Below are 18392 nucleotides of genomic sequence, written 5' to 3' on the forward strand. Positions count from 1 at the left end.
AAAAAAAAAAAAAAAAAGTCACCCTTTACTTGTAGCTGTGATACAGCTTTCCTATGACATACAGATTGGGGCAGGCAGGGGAGGGGGGTGGGGGGGTGGGGGGGGACACGGAGAGTCAGGGAACAGGGAGCCTACAGAGATTTTGGATTCCAAGCTAACACATTCAGAAGGAACAAGAGGTATAAATTTTGGAGAAATTCTTAGGGTTTCTTAGCTCATTCTTAGGGGGCTCCTGACAGTGGACAGGAGCCCACTGTCCAAGCACTGTCCCCTACACCCAGCTTCTGGCTGGACCAGCAGCCCCTCTGGGGGTGGGGGTGGGGGGGTGCAGGAACATTTTACTGTACAAAATGGGATCATTGATAACGTTTGGGACTTTTAAATAACCCTTTTCATTTTAAATTCACACATACTTGGACATACCCCTACCCCTACCTCCCATGTCTCCCCCTTAAAGGAGGAAAAAATCAGGAAACTTGAGCCAGAAGGACCTCAGAGGCTATCTGGCCCTTCCCAGGAGGGCAAAACCCATCAGCATCCAACGGAGAGCCAGGAGCTGGGGGACCCACCTTCTTGGCCTTCCAGGGAACTGCAGGATCAGAAGGAGAAAACTAGCTATTCTAAGAGGTCTGTTCTAGGGTGCTGATGGGATTTCATTTTAAAACAATTTTCCAGTGTTAATCCATTTTTTGCAAATACCTCCTCCTACTCTCTGGTTTTGTATGGGTGGGTGAAGGTTGTTCTAGATTGTCATAGGTGTTTAGAAAATGCCAAAATAATACTAATGATAATAAAAAAAAAAACACATTTTATCCACATCTAATGATACACCCAAAGGACAAGACTACATGGCAACAGGTAGCAGTCCAGTTGTAATCTATATAGAAGTAAACTGATGGGCAGTCTCACCATCTTGCATTTAAAAATAATTTGGGTGGGGGGGCGCAGTGAACTTGGAAGCACTGATAAGCAAAAGCTCAGGTCCACAGAATGCAAAGCCTTATATTCATTCAGCCTCCTGCCTCCCTCTCACACCCTCTGAACTGCTTTCTCCTTCCAGGGATTTGCTTTCACTTCCTAGGGTGCAGGTTTTGACTTCTCAGGACTCCTCTCCAGCTTTGTATTGCCACAGTTTATCCTGAAAAAGTTGAAAAATGAAATAGCACATAGAAGATTCTTTCTTCTCAACATATGGGAAGAGTATATTTTTCATTTTTGCAACTCCTTTGTGATGGGGGCAGGAGTGGGGGTTGCAGGAGGGAAGAATCCTTATGGATCTAAATCCTCTTCTCTACAGGTATCCTTTTTAACACATGTCTTCAGTTGTTTTTAAGGTAATCTATGGCTTCCTGTGACTTTCACATTACCCAGACATCATATACCCAGAGCCGGTTCACCCTGAATACAACTCAAGCCCCCACCAGAAAACAAACACCAACATCAAACCCGGTGTCAGAGAATCACAGACATAGATACACCAACACCAAGGAAAGAAAAACTGGGTGAAGGCAGCAAGTCTATTAGGATTTATCTCAAAGCCTGGTTTGTCTCCTCCAAGCACTAGAGTCCTGACAACAAAATCATCATTTAACATTATCCGCAGGGGTGCTTTAAGAATTTTAACGGGAAAAATAACTAAACCACAATAAAGGGTGAGAACGACACTCAAAGTCAAGGTAAGCATGACTGAATACATTTATAAGGTATATTTTTATTAAATTATAGTTCCAGGTAGAAAGTAGGGGAAATTTTCACACAATTTGAGGCTTCAGAGCTCCTCTCTGCTTTATTTCAGAATTTTCTTCTTTCGTTCTTTGGGAACCAGAGATTCTCTTCCATTTGGACTGTCATGTTACATCCTAATTTCAAGGTCCTTACTACTTACTGCAGAATACTTACCATCCACCTAGTAATCAAATAAAAGTCAAGCCCGTATTCATTCTTTTCTGAAAGAAGTTTTAATAAACTTGCTACTGAACATCTGAGGCAAGTGATCTACCAAGGAATGTCCGCTTGGCCTTGTAGTACCCACTCTCATGTAGCTGGAGTATACTTGACGAGGGAAGTACTTTCCAGAATGAACTAGAGATAGAGACCCTACGTAGGCAAAAGGCTATCGGGAAAGTCCAGCCAGACACGCACAACAACAAAGCAAAATCCCAACCTCAAGTGGTTTAAATAAGAAATGCATCACCTCACATGAGGAAGAATCTGGAGGCAGGACTTTACACAGCCAGAGCAGCAGCTCTAAGGAGTCTTGTGCCAAGCATCCCATACCCTCTCACAGCCATGTCAAGTAAAAGGGAAAAAAAAAGTGGTTTTCTGCTCTGGATCTTTTTATGAGGGAGGGGAAAAAAACTTTCCTCGGAAGACCCCAGCAGACCTGGCTTCCAGACTGTACCGGCCAAATCTGGATCATATATCCACACCATAGGAAGCTGGAAAAATGGGACTCTGGAATTTTTAGCCTCTAAAATAGGCTCTTTGCTTACTAACATTTTAACAATCCTTTTCTAACTGAAAAAATTCAGCATTACTATTTGGCTACTTAAACAAACTTAAGGTCTTAGAAATAATCTAGCTTGATGGAGGAATTGTTTTTCCCCCAAATCCAAAAACCAAGCTTAACTACTTTAGGGCTGGTTTGAGGGTTAATAATTCTAAAACATTTTCAAATTATCAACTGTAGGCATCCAGTGCTATTTTCAAAAATATTAATGCTTACCCACAAAAGAGAATCTCAGAGCAAAGGCTGAGGCTAAATTTATAATAAAAGTTTATCTGACACAAATACCCCTTATACTCTCTAGAACAACCCATCAATGGATTTTGATGGTTTTTCTTCAGAACAGCTTTTTTTGTACTCATTAACCTCAATACGCTGGTATGACAAAGTCTGTATCTAAGAGTTAATGTGTTTCTACTTCCAGAGCAAAAATAGATGACTGGTCAGCTTGAACTTTCCACGATGTTAACCATCTGCCAAATTATTCAGAACCCTCCTAGGAAAAGCCATGATCCTCCACACACTAATTAAATGAGTGAATGCTTTAATCATACTTTAGATAACTAATCTATTTCAATCCTGATAATCTAATTATCTAATTCTAGTAAATAAATTCCAACCTTAGTCCAAAACGATTAGAGGATTAAAGTTTAAAATTAGTGAATGCAAACTGAAATAGATCCACTTTAATGAAGTTCAAAGCGGTTTGTTCTTCTATTAAAAAGTCTGTTTATTATCTGAAATTCAAGAATTGAAATGCAGTATTATGCCAAGGTTTTCTAAACCAGATTTTTTTGTTTTTATTTATTCATTTGAAAGAGAGAGAGAGAAAGCACAAGCAGGGGGAATGGAAGGCAGAGGGTGGGGGAAAAGCAGACTCCCTGTATAGCAGGGAGCCAGAGACTGGGTTGGATCCCAGCACCCTGGGATCTTGACCTGAGCTGAAGACAGATGCTTAACCAACTGAGCCACCCAGACACCCCTAAACCAGATCTAACTAATGTAATATCCCTTCAATTTATTAAGTGAATTCATGCCTATTGGATTTAAAATTCCCTAACAGGAGACTCTTCCCAGATTATTCCATGCAACAGTTACATCAGAGGGAGGTGGGTGAGGGGATGGGGTAAAATAAAGGGGATTAAGAATACACTTACCAGTGAAGAGCCCTAATGTACAGAATCAGTGAATCCTATTGTACATCTGAAACTAATAACACTGCATGTTAACTATACAATAAAATAAAAGGAAATATACCATCTCCACTCCCCTTGTGTTTTTTCCACAATCTATTTCATCTACCAAACGTTTGTGTGTTTGTTATGTGTGTCCTATGTTGCTCCATAGGCCACAATGACTGTCTATCTTGGCACTCTAACTCCACTGCCTAAAATAGTGCCCAATAGAAAGACACTTTACTAAATGTGAGGTAGACTCACTAATGGTCAATCTGCATTTTCAAAAATGTAGTCAATTCACATCAGTAATTACGGTGCAATGATTTCAACAGCAAGAACAAACAAATCACAAAGAAAAAACAAGAAACTAACAATTGCTAACCACCACCTCTGCTACCACAAGAGGCAGCCACCAGTTATAAAATCTTTATGTTCCACTCATGGAATAAACAAATTCTAACAACAAGCCTATGAATGAGGACATTGAGAATCAGAGGTAAAATAAGATGCCCAATGTCAAAGGGCATCAACAACACAAGTGCTCTCTCAAGTTCCTAACACTCATTTGCAATAACCAGGTAGCATTAAGGGATAAAAAGCAACCTTCGTCAAAATAGCAGAATAGAGCACCCATCTATATAAGGAGCCAGAAAAAGTACAGTACTCAGTGATTTCTACAACTCAACATCAGACTGCTGAACACGAGGCATATTTAAAAATTAAACATCACTTGAGTCTGTCTTCCAAAAGAAAAGCCTCCAAGTCACTGAGTGGTCTCAGATAAATTGAACTCAAGCATAAGTAACTTATGTTCTTGTAACCTGGCCTTTAGTTAAAGTACCTAGTGAAAACCACAGTGTGATATTTTTCTCTGACCCAGTTCTATTTTAAATTCAGCCAAAATCATTTTCCACTGTCTTCCTGATTGCTTCTTCATTAGCTCCCGTTTTGTAGATTTCATCTAATCCATTTATTTAATTTCTATATGACTGGTCAAGCTCATTTGTTGTCCCATGAAATAAATGTAATTGATTCTGCCTGCCAGTCATGGTTTCTTAGACATTCCCCTCATTACTTCCATCCACATATTTCATGTTTCCCTGGAAAACGGGCAGCCACGTGGAGGCTTAATGCTCCTTTCAATGTCTACATTTATAATTTGTTACAAGATAATTTTATCCGTAGGGAAACTCACATTAAAGATATGCCTCTCAGCCACTATTATGTGAACTGATTTAGGTAGTTAGAGTAAAATCAGTCTTACTTTTCTGTAATACAAATATTACCCCAATTTATAAGTGACATCAGAGATCAATAGCCATCTTAATCCACTAACAAGGAAAGAAGTCTTGGAGCGAGGAAACCAACCCAGTCAGTGTTCCTCACCGACACCAGAGGCTAAAAAGCAAAAGCAGTTTTAGAAGGTTGAGAAATATTTTTAAATTAAGTAAACATCCTACTTGTGGCCTTTATACATTCAAAAACCCTGTGATTCCAGCTGCCCACAAACGTAAGCACTTCGTTAGACAAATGCGTTGTTTTCCACACTAGAACACGGTTCAGCAGTATTTTTCAACTTGACAGTTTTACTTACTGTCTTAGAAGCAGTATTAATGTACTGCATCACCATTTCTTTTTTGATGCTGAAGTCCTTTTCCCGCAATGGTGCCTTCTTATCTTCATTTAAATTCATATCTTCCTGGAAAACACAATTAAAAAGCCTCATTTTAGAATCTAAGTAGAACAGCAATTCTACATACCCTAGGAATGGGGGGGGTGGTCAATAATTTGTGACTAAAGCAGCATTAATTGTTTTGGAATGATTTACGTGTAGTTTTGCCTGGAGAAAAAAAAAGCAGGAGATACTGACCAAAAAAAAATGTTCTAGATCATTTTAACAGGTTAAAATGCTTATCAGAAAATATTTTTAAATTCAGAGTTAGTAAAATTACATTCTCTTCACTATAGATAATTAGATAGTTGATTTCTACCTTTCATTAGGTCATCTAGATTCACAATTTAAATACACATATACAACTATAGGTTGTTCTCTTTTTTTTTAATTAACAACAGCTGCACCTGAAGCCATCTTGCACTATTTCTGAAAGAGCTGCTCCAAGCTGTCATAAAATTTAGAAGATATATAAACCAAGCACTTTCCAGATTGTGTAGCTACAAGCTCATATAATAAAATACTTGGTTTAGATCCTAGCAAAATGCAAAGCATCCTATAGTTGTCTCTTTTCTACACATATCAAAAATACCCACTAACTACTTTGTTTATTCTGTGTTCTAAATCACATAAAAATTGTACTCATAAAAAGAGTACATCCCTAAAATCCAACATTTCTCAATAGCACCAATCAAAATAAATGGTTAGGGATCCCTGGGTGGCGCAGCGGTTTAGCGCCTGCCTTTGGCCCAGGGCGCGATCCTGGAGACCCGGGATCGAATCCCACATCAGGCTCCCGGTGCATGGAGCCTGCTTCTCCCTCTGCCTATGTCTCTGCCTCTCTCTCTTTCTCTCTCTGTGACTATCATAAATAAATAAAAAAAAAAAAAATTTAAAAAAAAAAAAAAAAAAAAAAAAAATAAATGGTTAAGTAACCTAGATCTTGCTATAGGTTGCATTCTACCTAAAAATACATATCAAGAATATCCACTTACATATGGGAATTCCTATGTAAGAGGTACTTTAGCTAGAGGCTCTTCTGGCAAAGGGAAAGGAGGCTGAGGGAAGGCAGTGCAAATGGATTTCCTCCAGATATTAGCCCTTGGTCATTTGTGATGTACAATATAACACACCTGAATTCCATAGCCATGCAGAAACAGGTACATAAAAAAAAAAAAATCAGAACTTTAGATCACCTGTGGAGCCCAGCAGGGTAAATTTATTCTAAGTTTTATAAGAGTGCTACAATTCATCAGACGCTGTAGTTTATGCCTTTAGCTGACTCAGTTTTTGGCTACTAATCCCTTTAAGCACTTAAAAGTCAAAATTTCCTTCATTTCACCTTGATATAAATATTTAAGATCTTAGAAGTTCTTCCACTTGACACTCTAATAAAAGGTAGTAATTAGTAATGTCACTCCTGGCTGTTCAGGTTAGAAATATCCTATTATGTGAATAATGGGTTTGTTTTCTTCCCCTCTTCTCCCCTTTTTTTTTTTTTCCTTTAAGCCAAGGGCTTTCAATAGGCCTTAATACCATTTAGGATTTTAGAAAGGTCTTGGGATATTTTGGGTGTCAGTGACTGAGAGGATGCTACCAGCATTTATTAAGGTGTGCTAAACATTCTTCAACACCTGGGCTAATCCTACACAATAAGAAACTGTCCCTGCGTCCCGCAGACAAATGCACATATCTTAAAGAAAACCATAACTTATAAGGCTAGACTAATTCAATCGAATTAAATGTAAAATGCAGTATGTAAATTGGTCACAGATCAAATACTTCGCATTGTGAGTTTTTAAGATACACTGATTTTTCTAAGAATTCAACTACTCTGCAAATTATAGTTACACTGGGTTTTTTGTTTTTGTTTTAAATAACCTTTACCATCAATCGTGTTCTATTTTTGAAATATGAGTATCCCTGGACAACACTGGATGTGGCACCACTGCTGTTATACTCACATGAAGCAAAGATTCAAGAATGACTTTATTATACCTTCCTGAGCAGTCAAAGCCAATTGCTTATATTGAAATGTATATTATTGTATTATGCAGTACAGTAAGGCATTAAGTACATTTTAAAAATTATGAGTGTAGATAGCATATATTACCTATAAAGAATTTCACTGAAAGAAAGTAATGGGGAAGTTACGGGGAAAGTAATGGGAATAGTTGTTATAAAAGAGCAAGGGATATAGTAAGAGTACTGAGAACCTCTGTATTAAATTATTCACTTTTATTTTTTTCTGTCCAATGGCCAAGCATGACCCAGCCTCTTTAACCAGCAAATTAAAATATGCAGTAAATACAGAATATAAAAAAACCTAGAAGTCCATTAATTGTAGCTGAAATCAAAATAAAATTTTAAGGGATATGCTTTTAAAAAGTCTACTGCTTTCTTTTTTGAAAGGCATATTCAAGAGGATAGCTCACACAAAAGTAGTATATTGGGAATTAAGGAAGAAACCCAGAGTTCTCCCAACCTCTTTACCCTACCTTACCCCATCTTTCTTATCCAAATATAGCACTTGCTTCATAACAGTACCTGTTTAAAAGCAAAAAGAGAAACAAAGAAGAAATACTAAGAAGTTTGGAATTAGCTACATGGTACCACACACCTTTCATATTAGGCATCTAACTCACAGGTGGCCATCTCTATATGGCCAGAAAGAAATGGCACTGGAAAAGCCAGCTCTGCCATTTACAAAAGAAAAGGAAATACGGAAGTAATGAAAAGGAAAAATATGTAGTTGTGTATAAAAAATGCAAAATGTATAAAATAGATGATTTTTACCTCTACAAAGAAAAAGGCTGAAAGAAAAAAGCCTTATTGGACACTGATTTTAGCGGTGGGGCAGGCGAGGGGTTGGCGGTGGTACAAATTCCTTGGTAAATGTATTAGAAGTTTTTTCCTAACAAATGCACATCTATGTTATGGGGGAAGAAAAAAAAATTCCTTCTACCCTTTATAGGTTCTTCTAAATTAATCTAGGAATTAAGTTGCCAGGAGGCAGATTAATGGGAGAAAAATTAAATTTTATTCACACATACAAGAAGCCCACATACATGAAAGATTCCAAGACAGAAAGGTAAAATGAGGTCTATATGCCATAATAAGCTAAGTTTCAAAGGGAAGAAGGGCAATTCACAGAGAGGTAAGAAGTTTGTTAATTAGATATTTGTCCTCCTATACCACGGGTTGCTCAGATAAAATTCCTCTCTTATAATAACTCTCTGGGACAGACTCCCAATTTAGATTCTTCTAGGTGGTTCAGAGAGGGGCAAAAAGTTTCTCTTGAGCCCACAGAGTCTCAACTGCCTTCAGCTCAAATAGTGCACATGCCAAAGTGGCACATATTGGAGAAACTTGCTCTGAACACTGTCAGCGTTTTTATGTTTAATCCCATAGGAGCTAAGCTAAGCACCTCTGAAGGCTCTCCAAGAAACTGGAGTGGGAGGGTTGGGTGCGGGGGATCCAGAGGAGCCTAGCATCTTCATTTAATGACCCCTTCCTTAAGGGGAAATCTTCAGCCTGAGATTTTGAGTATCACACTGTCTCTCAACTCCATGAATTACAGAACAGAAAATACAGACTCCCAGAAATCAAACGACTTTTCACGGAGAGCTGGCTATTCGAAATGTGAGAACTGGAGCTCAGACTCCCAGTCTAGAGCAGTTTCCAGGTAATTATAATAGGTCCCTTGAAAGCAAGTCATCAATTTTGATGTTACTCAGTTTACATCTGCTCCAGATGATACAGTATCTCTACTGTCTTAGGTCAAGTTCCCTAGAGATAGAGTATAAGACAGGGATTCTGGTGCAGAGGACTAATGGAGGGGATGCACTCAGGAGAGGGGAGTGAAAAAAAAAAAAAAACAAGACAGAGCAGGGCAAAAGACATTTGAAAATGTTGCCTTAGCTAGACTCTGGCTTCACCCGAATTGCCCAGCTATCAGTACTACCAAGAGGGAGAGAGCAGCCTCACACCTCCAAATCAGTCAATTAGCTTCGGGGTCCTAGTTACCGAACCCCAAATCTCTGAATAGGGCAGCTGTGAGCCACTAGGAATCAATATTTATCACCTGGGGTTTACAAGCACCAGGCTGGTAAAAGGGGGCGGGGGGGTTGTAGGGGTACCAACAGCACCCACTACACCTTTTGAAAATAACTTTATATTTATAGTAAGTCTTCTTTCTAAACAGAATTTAATAATACAGAAACTCATATTCACGGCCTCAACAAGCAATATGAGCCACTGTATTAACCAATTCTTCCATTCAAACATAGGATGGGACATCATCTAGTATCCTACATAGGTACAAAATGATACTACAGGTACAAATTTTGAGAACCCTGAAATGTGGTTTACTTCAACATATCAATGTACTGGAATAGATGTATGTAATTCATTAAATATTACAAATCAAGTACTGAACAGGAAATACACAGAACATAATTGCAAAAGACCAGCTGAGTAATTTGAGTGAGGCTAATATTTAGTTTAAGAGTATATAGGAGATAGGATATATAGTGTATAGTGTACAATTTTCCCACTTAATAGATATTTATTCGTCGGCTATTTAGCTGAATAATCTCAAAAATACTTAAGCAGTTATCAAATCAAAACTTTGAAGAGTATGGTTAATGTTCTATTAATATCTTAACATACATTATAAATTAACTCATTTATAGTGCTACCTTCATATACATGTTGAGAAACAGTTTTGCCTGGGGACACAGGGAGTTGCAACATCAAAAACTAATTTTCCTTCAGTTAATTACTTTCTAATTAAAAACTTTACCTTAATTGAACCACTGTGCTATTTTACTACACGAGGCTGACTGGAACTAAGGATAGATTTTTAGTAAAAGAAAAAAAACACTGCAAAAGAAACTCAAATTGAGGGGTACTCTAGAAATAAAGATTCTTCTCAAGTATTGGGGTCATAAAAGATAAGGAAATGCCACTGACTGAAGGAGTCTAAGTATATATAGCAAACTGATCTCAAGGTATGATCCTGGATTGGATCCTAGAACAGAAAAAGCCTGAGTAGAAAAACTGGCAAAACCTCAATAATGTAGTTAGTATCGTACCAGCATTAATATCTCAGTTTTAATAACTGCACTCAAGTTACAGAAGGTGACATCTGAGAACATTGGGTGAAGGTTACATAAGAACTGTGTGCTCTTTTTGTGACCCTTCTGTAAATCTAAGATTGTTTCAAAATCATATTCTCAAAAAAAATCATATTCTCGTAAGAATAAATTGAAATATTCATAACATCTCTGCCATAAAATCATTTAAGAATGAAAAAAATGGAACATCACTCACTCTTTTTTTTTTTTTTTTTAAGTCTAAGTAAGAAGAGTAAGTTTGCAGTGTATTTGCTTACAATAAATATAGACTTGACAGAGGGGGAAGGAAGTAAAGCCACTATCAGAATAAATCCCAGACTACTTAGAGATAGAGTTAAGACAAAGGTATCAGAATTCCATTCCAAATCTAAAAGGTCAGGCACCCTTTGGGATTTTCCCCAAACAAAATTTAAGTTGCTCACATTTCTTCCCATTTTCGTTCCAAACCTGCTCTGCAAACCATCCTCACTCTTCCCACAATTCTTTCTACAGCTTTTCACAAAGATTTAGTATTTCTGTCATCTTAAATAATGGTTAAGTTCTTGGGCCAGGCCAGTGCTAAACATATATAAGCTCTTTCATTAATCATCGTGAATAACCCACCCAAGGTATGTACTAGCCTCTTTTCATTGAGGAGAGAGTGGAGGCTTAGGGAAATTCTTTCAGTTGCCCATAGTACTATAGCTGAGATTTGAACTCTGGTCTGCCTTAACTCTCCATTCTTATTCCCATAGTATTTATCTCCATTATCAACTAAAATCCCATTTCCTTTGTGGCTAATACTATTAGACTTATTATTTATGTTGCCAGCAACTTGTGTTGACTCCTCTCCCATCCCATGCCTTGCCATCCAGTCTTTGGCCTCCCCACACCAGCAGTCTTTACTTTCATTTTTCTCAACCACAGTCTTCATGACCATACCTAGACTTTGTCATTATCTAAAAACTGTCTACTCAAGTATCATCATAATCCCCATGACCCTATTCTCTGGCCTCCATCTTCTTTTCACTTGTCCTACTTCCACCCAGACCACTTCAATAAAACCTCTAGCTTCTTCATCTCCTCCATTTTCTCCCAAAGCAAGTTAATTCCATGGTCCATCGCTTCCTTATGGAAAAGCCAACTAGTTTTTCCTTCTCAAATTCCCTAAGGTACTTATTTCAAACTTGCCCTTCCCCAAGAACTATGAAACTACCACTTCTACCTATCATTTTCAGTAAACAAATTTCAATTTCCTCCGTGAAAAGAAAGCTTCCAATTTCCCATTTCCTATATTACCAATTTATTTGCACACTAATCTTTATCAATTCTTGCATCCATCCAAAGATAATTCCATTCATTTATGGATCCTCGTTCTGCTCACCTCCTGAAAGGACACTGCATATCAATTATTCTTTTTCAATCCTATCTCACTAAATTGTTCTCAGTTGGTTGGGTCTCAATATATAAACATGCTAATCCTTAATGGTTTAAAATTAAAAGGAAAAAGAGCCTTCCCTCAACCCTAGCTCTGCTTTATATATGGCCTCCTTGATTCTCCTTCACAAGTAACCTTTAAAAGGACTTTTTCTGCACACATGCTGCCACTTTCACAGTGCATACACCACAGTGGATTTCCTTCCAGGTATTTGCTAAATAAATATGATGTAACAAAAGTTCCCAAACAGAATTTCCTAATCCTATTTCAGGACAAAACATGAAATTGAAGTGATTTTCTGAAGGATGGAGCTGGAGCTAGAGATTATACTCACACCCCTGAGAACTGTGACAGAAACAAGGTCGAGACCCAGAAATGGATTCTTCAGACAGTAGTACTGACACCGGTAAATAGAGCCAAGCTGAAATCCAGGACGGAGCCTTGGAAAACCACACACCACCTCAGTGAGCTGGAACAAGGTGGTATCTGTGGGGGGAAGTGAACAGAGTGGAGATCCTACAGACTTCCCTCAAACTGTCTAGGTTTCTGTGATGTACTATGTCCACCCAGAGGAATGAGGGCTATGCCTTCTTCTAAATTGCACAAGGACATCATATGTGTCAAGAGCAGCTCTGACCCGGATATAGAACATAGTCAAAGGAATATAGTCAAATTAGCAGCTTTTTAAGATACTGCAAAAGATTTTGCCTACGTGCTGGATGGGGCCAGAAGTTCCCACCAACAAGAAAGTCACAAGTTTGCTACTATATTTTACACACCCTGACTCCATCCTACTGAAAAAATACTGGTACAAATATTTCCCACATTTTCTTGGCAAAACTGAGGTGGGGGGGGGGAGATCCAATCTTAATACTCTTGCAAATACATGCAACTAGTTAGAGCACTAAGGAGCAATCAAGCAAAGAATGGCAAACAGAATGGACATATTTTCAACTGAGTTACAAACATTAGTCTCACTATTTTCATTCACGGATGTGGATTTTACAAGACAGCATGCTCATTAAATTTACATACATCAAGTTGAGTGGGATAGTTAACACCATGGAGAGTCAGATTAAATTTAAAATGATTGACTATTTGGAGAATTAAGTGAATATGCACAGGCAGCAAGTTGAAGACGGTCAGGTTTGAGGTAATTCACCCAGAGAGGAAAAACTCTACAGACAGGCAGAGGCATGCCAGTTAGAAAATGTTTGTGGAGAGACAGGACAGTCCTCGATCCAAACATTCACGTGGATCAATAAGCATAATATCAGAAGGTAAGAACTGGAAGCACAGCAATATCAAAATCAAACATTAATTCTTAAGTCAAAAGTAATCCTCTCATTTCAATAGTGTATTAAAGCTTCTGTTTCATGAGTTAAAACCAAGAGAATCATTCTTGCAAATAGTCTGTTTTGCTTAGTTTGCTCTTTTGTTTACAGCAACAAATTGGTTAAGCATTTTCAGAGGTCCACAAGATCCCCTAATTACTTCTCCTGAGACTTCAGATCTCAACATCCTAAAAGCACAATTTTGCCTCTATCTCCACTAAAAGTGTTCTTCTGTTCTTAATCACAATGGAATTCATCTTCCATACCACATGTCAAAAAAGTCTTGCTAATGCTTATCCCTACACTAAGGTAGTGTTTATACTATCATGAACAGGTTAGTGCCAAATAAAGTGAAAGATTTCATGATCTCATTCCAGATCATTATATACACTCAAATCGTGCACATTAACTGAATCTACTATCTAGTTCGGCAATTTGTTTTATTCTTGTTAGGTTTACATAAAACTAGAAAACCTTTAAGAGATAAATACACCTTGGGAAAAAATCAGAATTAGCACTATTACTACTTTATATTCAACATGTCCATAAATATGCTAACCTTACAGAATAACTGATCTTTCTTTTGACCACTTTTTACTATGTTCTTATGTATAACATTATAATAACCTTTTGTACTTATCAATGTGATTATAGAGATTTTTTTTTTTTTGGTTCTGCCAATAGTGATGTTGGATTTTCACTGTTCTACCCATGGCATCTTTACTCAATCCCCATTAAAATTAATAGGAATCCAAACAGCTAGCTCATTAACAGGACAGCAGCCAGAAAACAGTATTTATCCAGAGACTAATAAAGAACTCACATAAAATGTTTGACCAAATACTCTAGGCTGGAGCTTATAGGAAGTGTAAAGTATCTCAATTTAAAACCAAATTTCAATTTGTCCCAAAGCCAGTATCAAAAAACAAAAGAAAAAAGAAACTCAAGCATCACTTTTCTTCCATATGAGTTTTAGCTGAATAGACAAGAAATGAAATTAATATGCAGGGAGCTGCACAACTGATTTATTTTGAAATATTATCTTACTGGAACTGGTCAAGCATATACATAAGAACGTACAATCGCAAACAATTGTTATCTGATCTTTTAGATAAGAACACAGCTACTGATAAAAGTAGCTTTTTATTTGCTTTTCAACTCTCCTAAACAAATAGCCATTTCTTCACCAATTACACGAACGATAAATAAATAGTCATTGGACTGAACATACAAAAGCCAACTTTTCTGAGATGAAAGAAGACTGAGCAAATGTCCACAGAGTTGGAAAAGAAGAGACACACTTCCTAATTGGTGAAAGAGCATGCCTAAACTTTATCATAATACTTATTCTTCTTAAAATTCCTCTAACCATTTTATTGGTTCAACGAACTCCCACCAGGCAAAATCCAATGCTCCTAAATCATTTATTTTCTCATTTATCTGGATCTAAAGAGAAACAACTAGGCATTGACATTATTCCCCCCTGACAAACACAACCCATGAATCAACTTGACAATTGCCTTAATACTTCTCTTTTCCTCCTCCTCCTCTTCCTATTTGGATTATTATTCGGATTGCTTTTAAACCACCTTTCCCTAAACTTTTCAATTTCTACCTAAAGGAAAGGGAAAGGTGACAACTAATAGATCAAAACAAACCATTCCCACACAACCACTCTCATTTTATCTGATCAACCCTAAATATACTTTAAGTTGTTAGGAAATAAAAAATACTCATGATACAGAAAAGCAGATTTGTAAAGAATGCTAATACTTGAAATAAAGTGCTAGTGGGAATCTATAGCAACCAATAAACAGAATTAACATAAAAGAATCTTTCTTGGTTTAGCTTTTCATTCCAACTATGGGTAAGATATCACCTACACATTCAACACAAACAGGCACTCATTCATTTATCTGAATAGAGACATAGCCATGCATAAATCCTCAAGACCAAGGATTAAGGTGGAAAAAAGTGATAGGGAAAGAAATAGGAAATAGAGTCTTTCACAGGTATCCAAAGAGTGAGAACATGGAATAAAGTTAGCAAGATGGTAAGGCACCTGGCTGGTTCAGTTGGTTAAGTGATCAACTCTTGGTTTAAGTTCAGGTATGTTCTCAAGGTCCTGAGATCCAGCCTCAGGTGGGGTTCCCTGCTAACCAGAGTCTGCCTGAGATTCTTTCTCTCCCTCTGCCCCACCCCACCACCTTCCACATGTGTGAGCTCTCTCTCACCCCTCCCTCCCTCCTCACATGTGCACACTCTCACAAATAAGTTTTTAAAAATATAAAAAGAAGTTAACAAGATCAATCCTTCTCCCACCAACTACAGTAAGTATCAAAACATATGTATGTGGTCATATTCTATTTTATAAGTTCATTGAGCTTTCTTTTTGTTTTCTTCTTCTGGACCTTATACTTCAAATACATCTGATTTGTTTATAAAAAGACATTCAATATTTAACTCTACATGTGCTAAATTTTTTTTCATTTGATTGCTTAAACACAGTGTTACCAAGGCCGAAAAAACAGATAACTAGACAATACACGCAATATGCACGGTGAAGCCACTATGGAGACAGAGATGAGTGAAGTTAAATATCTGTTGTCCACTAACATACATTTCTTAGAAAAAATGTTCATATAACAGAGTTCTCATTAAAGAAGTTCTTACAGTTCTGGACAGCCTGGGTGGCTTAGCGCCACCTTCAGCTCAGGGTGATCCTGGAGACCCAGAATCAAATCAAACGTCAGGCTTCCTGCATGGAACCTGCTTCTCCCTCTGCCTGTGTCTCTGCCTGTCTCTATCTCTGTGTCTCTTATGAATAAATAAAATCTTTAAAAAAAAGTTTTTACAGTTCTAATGAATCAACAAGTAAAATAAATATCAGAGTCACTCATTTAATCAGAAAATACACAGTTAAAAAAAAAAAAAAAGTTAGCAGGATCAAGAATCTACCTTACTGGAAAGGCCAGTCTAGTGAGGAAATAACCATAACTCAAGTAACTGAAATGTAAAATGAGAAAAGACCTTTCTAAATACTTTAGGGAGAGAAAAATCGAACATATTAACTCTTGTCTAGGGTTTTTAGAAAAAGCTTTATGGAACTGATTGTGTTTCATCTTCATTTCAGAAGCAGAAGAGGACTTTAAAAAAAAAAAAAAAAAAAAAAAAAAAAAAGGTGGAGTACTTATTTGGAGCCAGAAGAGGACTTTTTTTAAGAAGCTGCAGTACATAGAAATAAGAACAGCTTCTCAGTCCCCTAATTCAAGGTTTATTATGTTTGGAATGAAATCTCAGATTTGAAAAATACTCATCACTTTCAAGAAGACAGTTTTAACTTTTATTGTACAATTCTACTCAGTACAATGAAAAGAGGAGTAAAAAACATAAGTTTCTCACATATATTCTGTTAGGACACAAAATAATATAAGGGAATCTACAAATAAAAACTAGTGAGAATTCTGTAATGTTACCAGATACCAAAATTCATAACAAAAATTGGCAATATTCTTAGTTTAAAAAAAATTTAAGGGCGGCCCAGGTGGCTCAGCAGTTTAGCGCTGTCTTCAGCCCAGGGCCTGATCCTGGAGACTCGGGATCGAGTCCCATATCAGGCTCCCTGCATGGAGCCTGCTTCTCCCTCTGCCTGTGTCTCTGCCTCTCTCAGTGTGTGTCTCTCATGAATAAATAAAATCTTTAAAAAAAATTTTAAGATAGTTACATATCAGAAATAAAAAATAAACCAAATAGATGTACAAGGCCCCTAGGGAGAAAAAACCATAAATTTTTACTGTTTAAGGAACTAAAAAATTTAGAGATAACACATACAATATTCACAGAAGGGAAAACTTATCACAGAAGTATTCATTTTGCCTAAATCAATAAATTCACTGAAATTCCAATCAAGATCCCAAGAGGGTTTATAATGGAACTTACCTGATTTTAAAATTAATATAAAAACACAAAGGCTCCAGAATAGTCAAGATGATTTTGAATAGAGGGAGGGGATCTTAGATAATAAGGCTTAATACACAGCTATAGTAATTAAGACAATGGATGTAAATGAGAGTTAGACAAATAGACTAATGGACAAAATCAAATCTCCAAAACAAATCCACATACATGGCAGGAACTTGACTTTTACCAGGGGAGGTATGATAAATGAAGGATAAGAAGGACTATTAAATCAATGATAACAGAAAAAAAAAATCAGTAAATCCACATAGGAGAAAAACTGTATCCATATCTTACAAGACATACAGATATGGAATCCTAAAATACAGAACAGATTTATGATGTCAGGATCAAGAAGGATTTCTTAAATATAAAAAAGCCAAGACCTTAAAGAGATGGATAAGTCAGACCACATGGAATTTTACAGTTCTGTACCTTAATCCATCTACCCCTAAAGAAAGTAAAAAAGACAAGACCTCGACTGGGACAAGATGCTTTACAGCTTATAAATGGACATGAATATTAATCCAAATAGGTGACAAATTCTATAAATCAATATTAAAAAAGACAAAATCTCTAGTAATAAAATAGGCAAAAGATATGAAGAAATTTATAAAAGAATAAACCAAAGGGCTAATAAATGTGTGAGATGTTCAAACTTCTTACGATCATTACAAAATGAATTATTTAAAGTAAGAGGTAACCTGTTTACAATTAACAGACCTACAATTAAAAAGCTTTATAGTACCAATGAAAATTCAGGGACATTCTACAAATTAACCAAGTGGAATCTTCAAAAATGTCAAATTCAAAACATAAAAGGAAAGTATGAGGACTATTCCAAAATGAAGGAGATTTTAAAAACTTGACAGTTGAATGAAACATATGATTCTAAACTGTACTCTTTTCCTATAAAGACCATTTTTGATACTACAGATAAAACCTGAATAAGATCTGAGCATTGGGTGATAGAAATTGATCACTGTTAACTTTCTTATTTGGGTGGTTGTATTGTGGTTATGCTGAAGAATGTCCTTTATATGTAGGGACTAATACTAAAAACTTAGTAGATTATGGGACATGAAGTCAGCGACCTACCATCAATGGTTAAGAAAAAAGTTTCTATACGTTAAAAAGTTTCTATACATTATTACACAGAAAGTTTGACATAGGAATGAAACTATCAGATT

At 36.8% G+C, this 18392-nt stretch overlaps 1 protein-coding gene across 13 annotated transcripts in view; it reads right to left on the reverse strand.

The window, feature by feature from the left end:
- The window catches only part of DIAPH3 (diaphanous related formin 3), a 508102-nt gene that overhangs the window by 423467 nt on the left and 66243 nt on the right, over window positions 1-18392 (reverse strand). For all 13 annotated transcript variants that reach the window (XR_005376327.1, XR_005376326.1, XR_005376328.1 and 10 more), the window contains one exon: window positions 5279-5383. Coding sequence is in view for 9 of the 13 variants with exons in the window: in XM_038569687.1 (XP_038425615.1) it covers window positions 5279-5383 (105 nt within the window). In the remaining 4 variants the exon portion in view is untranslated. The remainder of the gene's footprint in view (window positions 1-5278; window positions 5384-18392) is intronic.

This window comes from Canis lupus, chromosome 22 (assembly GCF_011100685.1).
Source record: "Canis lupus familiaris isolate Mischka breed German Shepherd chromosome 22, alternate assembly UU_Cfam_GSD_1.0, whole genome shotgun sequence".
In the NCBI taxonomy this organism is placed as follows: Eukaryota; Metazoa; Chordata; class Mammalia; order Carnivora; family Canidae; genus Canis; species Canis lupus.